This window comes from Brassica oleracea, chromosome C2, assembly GCF_000695525.1.
Source record: "Brassica oleracea var. oleracea cultivar TO1000 chromosome C2, BOL, whole genome shotgun sequence".
NCBI classification, from domain to species: Eukaryota; Viridiplantae; Streptophyta; class Magnoliopsida; order Brassicales; family Brassicaceae; genus Brassica; species Brassica oleracea.
The window spans coordinates 22,007,945-22,014,521 of NC_027749.1; the positions used below are offsets into that span (position 1 = coordinate 22,007,945).

Here is a 6,577-nt window from a genome sequence, read left to right on the forward strand (position 1 = left end):
TGAAGATCCTCCGGTGTGGGTCGTCGTAGATACTCATCTCCGAGTAACTGTATTATTCCGTCAGTAAAATTATGTAAACACGAAAGTGCAGTGGTCTCACCAAGTCGGAGATATTCGTCAACGGTGTCAGCCGCAGTACCATAAGCAAGCAGACGAATAGCTGCAGTACATTTTTGTAGTGCAGTAAGACTCCACCTCCCAGTTGCATCTCTTCTTTGCTGAAAGAATGGAAAGCACACTTCTAGGCCATGAACAAGACACAAGAATAATTCCTTATTCATGCGGAAACGGCGTCTGAATAATTGAGTCGAGAATGTCGAATCTTCGATGAAGTAGTCATTCCATAATTGGTCTTGTCCTCCTTCGCGGTGTCGTTCTACATACGCACGTGTCCTTTGTGGTATGGTTTGGGCCTCCACTATGTCGTTGTATATTTCTTCCACGTATTCCTCGCAAATTTCGTCCAATCTTTCATCGACTTCATCGGATGAAGATGATGACATATCTAGAAAATAATAAAATTATCTATAAGTTAATCTCACATTTTTATTACGGTTTTTAAAAAATAAAATTTTTTTTTTGGTTCTACATAAACATATAGTTGAATTGGTGATGATATACATAATATAACTTTAAGGTGTAGATGATTAAGAAAATTGATGTATAATAAACATAAAGTGTTATATAATCAACAAAATTGATCAACCTAAAGCCTTAATATAATCAACTAAAACATTACTAAAGCGTTATATAAAGCAAAAACAGAAGCAAAATGCATACGCAATATCGTACAACTTATATAATCAACAAAAGGGATTAAGTTACCTTACTAAAACATACGCAATATCTTACAACTTGGAGTAGTATCCAAATGTTACAACAACTTTTAGTACCAACAATCTAAAACAACTTCTTCGCGACCAGAGTAGAATCGGGAAAAAAAAGAAGGAAGAAGTGATGGCAAGATAGAAAACGAGACAACTAGCTAATGACACAAACTTATAGCACAAAAAGGACTCCCCGTGACTTGCTTCACATGAGCTACAGAAGAAAACACTTTCACCACTCCAAAGGCACCTGTGACTTGCTTCACTTTTACTGCTAAACCTGAAACATAGAAGACCCGTGAATGACTTAGCAAATCAACAAAAAAGACAGGTGACTTAACAAATCAACACAAAGACATGTGACTTAGCAACACAAAGACAAGTATTTACGCAAAGCAACACAAAGACAAGTATCTACCTTAAAGAGAATAACATCATAACATGTCAGACATAAGCTTGAGCTTAAGTGATGTTTCCATCTCAGTTAATGGCACTTTTTTGGCTAATAAACGATCGAGAAGTTTCTGGTTAGAGAGTTTCTGTTTAATCTCCATGATGGCTTGTAAACGAGACAACTTCTCTTCTTTCCCACTCTTATTCTTCTTAGAAGTTGCTTTCGCTGCCTTGACCCCGACCGGTCTGCCCTCTTCCTCGTCTATATCAACCTCCAAGACATGTTTGCGCTTATCCTTCCCACCGTCTTTACATGCTGAGCACCATTTCTGGTCACGCCTCAGCTCCCTCCAGGCGTGTTCCATGCTGAACTTGTGGCCTTGATCTTTGAAATAGTAGTCTAATGCGGCTTTCATCAGATCATCATCGTTTTCACCACTTTTCTACTCACTCATTGCCTGGTCATAGCAACCAACGAACTTGGAGACATCTGCGTTAATCCTAGCCCACCGCTGCTTGGCTGGAGTAAGCTCTCTCGGTATTGTCCCAACTAGAAGAGGGCTTGCATTGTAGTAGTCGATGATCCTCTTCCAGAACGCACCAGCTTTCTGCTCAGTATTTTTTACTGCATCTTTACTGGTGTTGAGCCAAGCACCAATCAGTATTAAATCCTCTTGCGGGGACCATTTCCTCCTCTCTTTGATAACAGACTCGACAACAGTCTCACCAGACTCGCCAACAGGAGCTTGGCTACCGAACCCAACAGGCTCAGGTGGTTGGCTACCGAACCAAACTCGTTCGGGTGAATCAAGGTCAATAGGAGATTCACTATACAGTAGGTTACGGAAACCACTGCTGTTATTCATTTTATCTAATGGTCTGTGTTACTCTATTAGCAACACATCTCTTAAATAAGTCAGCTAGAAGAAAGAAAATTTAAAGCCAATAAAAACTAAGTAGTTAGGCAGATAGAAAGCTCTAAACTAGCATTTATCACCAATCAAATCTAATAAGTTCTCTACTAGTAACACAGAAAGTAAACAAGTACCAGTGTGATAACGTTTAATATCCTATCAAATCTGAGTTAGGAAGGTAAGCATTTAAGAAAAAGAGTTTCAGTTTAAATGTTTTGTTTTTTTCACAGAGAATAACATCTAATACTCTAAGCAAAAAACAGATAAAGAGCTTCAGTTTATATGTTTCTAACCTTAAAGACAGTCTCCATGTCAGATACTCTTGTACTATCCTTCGAAACTGTTCCTGAAAAACATCAAAAAAAAGTTTTAAAAGTTCGCAGATAAACATTCAAAAAACACAAGGATTGAAACTAACCTCCAAGAATTATCACCGCTATTAAAAGTAAAAGGCTCAGCAGAAGACAAACTCCAAGAATTGTAACCCATGATGTCTTCTTGCATAACTCATCACACACGGTCTTCTCGAGCTTAGCCAGCTTCTGGTCACTCTCACGAACTTGATCCTTAAGAAGACTAAGTTGTGTCTCAAAGGCACGCATCTCCTCCGCATTTGTATGTCCACCGCATAAGTACTGAAACTGCTGAGGTGGGCACTGAATAGGCTCACCAATGTTGTAGCTACTCTCAGCTTCTTCGGCGTACAAAGCAGCTTCAGCTTCAAGAAGTGAGGTCAAGTCATACTCGTCTGATGAGGAAGGCTGGGTGTAGCTATAGTCTTGTCCCATGTTTCTTTAACCTGAAATTTTAAAATATGTAAGCAAAAAATACAACAACAAAAGTGAAACAACAACAGTCACAGAGCATTCCTCATCAGACGACTAACCAAACAGAAACTAAACCAAGGGATCGAGTTATTATACATCAAGCAAAACATACAACAAGAAAAGTAAAACAAGACTAAAGCAGAAAAGCAAACACACGGAAGATCCCCTGAAAAGAAATCCGAAGGATCGAGTTTTAAGCTTCACAAGAAAAGAAAACCTTGAGTAAAAGCAAAAAAGCAGACGGAGGGATCGAGTATCATGGAAGATCCCTTCATCGATTGACTAATCGATTGAAAGCAGACAAAAGCAAATGGATCATTGATTAAAAGCAGAAAAGAAAATCGTAATCAAACCTATTTCAGTATTGAAACCGTAACTACTAACCAAAACTTCCCCAAATCGATTGAAAACCCAAATCATTTGAAACCCTAACTTGAAACAAAAATCCCCAAATCAATTGAAAAAATCAAAACGAACCTTAAATTGACAGGAAAACTACAGGGATCCTAATCTACTACCATAAATCTACAGATAGTATATCGATTTAGCTTGGAACTCGAGGGAAGAAGATGGAAGCAGATGGATCGAAAATCGCCTTTTGTTTCCTCGAGAGGTTTTTTTCGATGCTTGAGTCGAATGATTTTTTTTTCCGTCTAAACGAAACACAAACACAACCCCGACCCAATCAAAGCGTGCCAGCTGTTGTAAGGATTAAGTCCTTAAGTTCCTTCTACACGGACTGATCCTTCGCTTATTTTCCTTTTTTCATTTATTTTTAATGTCATTACCCTATAATTTCGCGCTAAGGACTCACTAAAGCTCCCCGTTGCAGCTGCTCTTAGAAACACGTTGCCTTGTAATAGCAATGTGTGATTCACAAGACCCGTCCGCGTTTGGAACTTAACCAACACACCCAGGGGCGGACCCACGTTGGTGGGTACGGGGTCACGTGCCCCCGACTGATTATATAAAGTTCGTGTGTACGAGTACTATAAGTTCTTCTACTAGGCCAGTGGTATTCATTGTGCACGGCTAATGAAAGAGTGACGGGTTCGCTTCTCCAAGCTCGTTTTTTTATTTCTACCATTTTTAGCTACATATAACATTTATTTTGGACCATTTTATGTTTCGCTAATCGTAGACTATGGCTAGCTTATGGTATTAGAAACACCTTTTATATGTAACCTATTTTTTCTATGCATCTTATAAAACACTTTTTTTTTTCTTTTCTCTTGTTTTTGAAACTTTTTCATAACTTTATTTAATTTTATACTAGTGTGTATTAGATTTTTTTATAAACAATCTAAGTAGTTTCTAATGGACAAAAAAGATGATTGACAAAAATATAATATAATATTTTAAAATAAAATTTTGATTATTATTTGACTAATATATATCATTATATTTAAAATTTAACATTAAATTAATATTTAAATTATATACTACATTTATAATAATGTGCCTCCGACCAAAAAGTTTTCTAGATCCGCCATTGAACCCACCATTCGCATCAACACAGATCGTATAAAAAGTAAACTAACACGATTTTATATTCTTTAAGAGAAATTAATATGATTATTCATTTTTATTTAACCCTAGTTAAAGAGTTCATATATTTTAACGTTTTCCCCATACAATCCTTTGTATTTCGCATATTCATGCTATTTTATCAAATCATGTGGTATATATTATAATATTATGACGACATGACTAAATTGCATACAATTTTCCTTTATAATTTTTTCAAATCATATGAACAGAATAGTACCCCTTTTTTCTTCTGAAAACCACATGTGTCACCAGTGGCAACGTTACTAAACGCATTTTGAGAAAAAAAAATAAGAGAAAAACATATGCTTATTCACCTAATTTGATAAAAGCTAAAGGTGTTTTACTGTTTTAGCATGAATACTCAATACGATATATAGATGCAAAAAAGAGTATATTCTATACTCTGTTTGGCTTGATATTCGGGAAGTATGCCTTGCGATGATTTCCACGTTGATGTGTTTCTTTTGCATTTCACATGAGAGCAGTATCTTCAAATACACACTTATTCCGTAACCTAACAGCACTAATTTCATTCAGGAATCAGCATCAATACAAGCTCGTGAAATCCCGTAAGTTCATGAGAATCATAAAATAGAAATAATATGAAAAATCTGAAGTTTGATAGATGTTCTCATTTTAATGCGATTAGTATCATGTGCGGTGGTTCGTATGAATAAAGCGGTCCCGGCAGATTTGTGAATTTTAAACTTCAACGAAATCTATATTACTATATATTAAAAGACTAATATTAATTAACAACTATTTGTTGTCCAGTAATCAAACCGTTAAAGTATGAATAAGATTCGTCCTTTTCTGTTTGTGTGACATGTCATGCGTGTCCCATTAAAAACCTGAATCCCACTTAACAAAGCTGCTAAAGTTCCCAAGTATCGTGCAAGGTCTAATCGTAATGTAATGATTTAATATAATAGTTACATTTTACGTACACGGTATTCGAGGTGTGTGGGCTGTGGAGAACTCTGAGTGTCTAGATGAAAGACATATACCGACAAGACAAAACGCTAAGCCGTTGATATTTTGTTATTGGACCCGCTGCTAAACGCTAAAGTTCATACTCCCTTTGCTTTTTTACTGTTTAAAGTTTTTTTTACTGTTTAAAGTTTTCTCACACACACATATTTAAAATTAGGTCACAAGTTCAATTTCTTTCGTTTTTAATGTCTTTGTACTAGAATAAGCAGACTGCTATTTTATATGATATCACTAATCAAAAATTTTAAAGAACAGAAATAAAACTGAAATGTGTATAGAAAAAATGCAGTAAAAACCAGAAATGACAATACATAGTAAAAAAATATTAAAACGACATTTGATACTGTATAAATCTGATACAAGTTCAATTTCTTTCGATTTTAATGTCTTTGTACTAGAGTAAGTAGACTGCTATTTTATATGATATCACTAATCAAAAAGTTTAAAAAACAGAAATAAAACTGAAATGTCTATAGGGTTTAGTGTTATTAAGATTTAGTTTTTAATGTATGATTTAGGGTTTAAAATTTTTCAATGGTTTATGGTTTATCCAAGATTTAAGGTTTATAATTTAGGGTTTTGAGTTTAGGATTTAGGGTATAGGATTTAGTATTTTGCTAACGGTTTAACCATATTTATTTATTTATTTTTGTAACTATTTTATGTATTTTTATGGTTTTATTTTAAAAATATAATCTTATTTGGAAATTCAATTTTGTTTCCTTTTTTTAAAGATATCAAATATCAAATACTCAAACACTATTGGTTGGTAAATCTAGAGGTTCATCCTTGGAGGTGAACCCAAGAATTTCTCTAAAACAAATGGAATAAATATTTTTGGTATATAAAGAATGTTGTCATATGCTTTATTAATTGGTCGTGAATGAATGTAGAGGCCACGACGTTGTCTTTGATCACTACAACAAAACGTTTCCATAACAACAAAGATTTACGACGAAAATATTTTGTCGTAAATTTACATGGTGTTTACAACGCAGTTACGAAGAGACTAAATTTCGTCTTAAACGCCATGTAAATTTACGACGAAAGTACGTGGAATGAGAAATACGTC

General features: G+C 35.0%; 2 protein-coding genes across 2 annotated transcripts; both read right to left on the reverse strand.

Moving 5' to 3' along the window:
• Nucleotides 1–1,261: 1,261 nt before the first annotated feature.
• On the reverse strand, nucleotides 1,262–1,636 carry LOC106323700 (glutathione S-transferase T2-like). The gene has a single exon (XM_013761782.1). It carries the CDS (start codon nucleotides 1,634–1,636, stop codon nucleotides 1,262–1,264), a length of 375 nt encoding a protein of 124 aa, XP_013617236.1.
• Nucleotides 1,637–1,663: 27 nt separating this feature from the next.
• LOC106323701 (glutathione S-transferase T3-like) lies at nucleotides 1,664–2,086 on the reverse strand. Its single transcript, XM_013761784.1, has one exon. The coding sequence runs from the start codon at nucleotides 2,084–2,086 to the stop codon at nucleotides 1,664–1,666; it is 423 nt and encodes a 140-aa protein (XP_013617238.1).
• Between the last annotated feature and the right edge of the window lie 4,491 nt (nucleotides 2,087–6,577).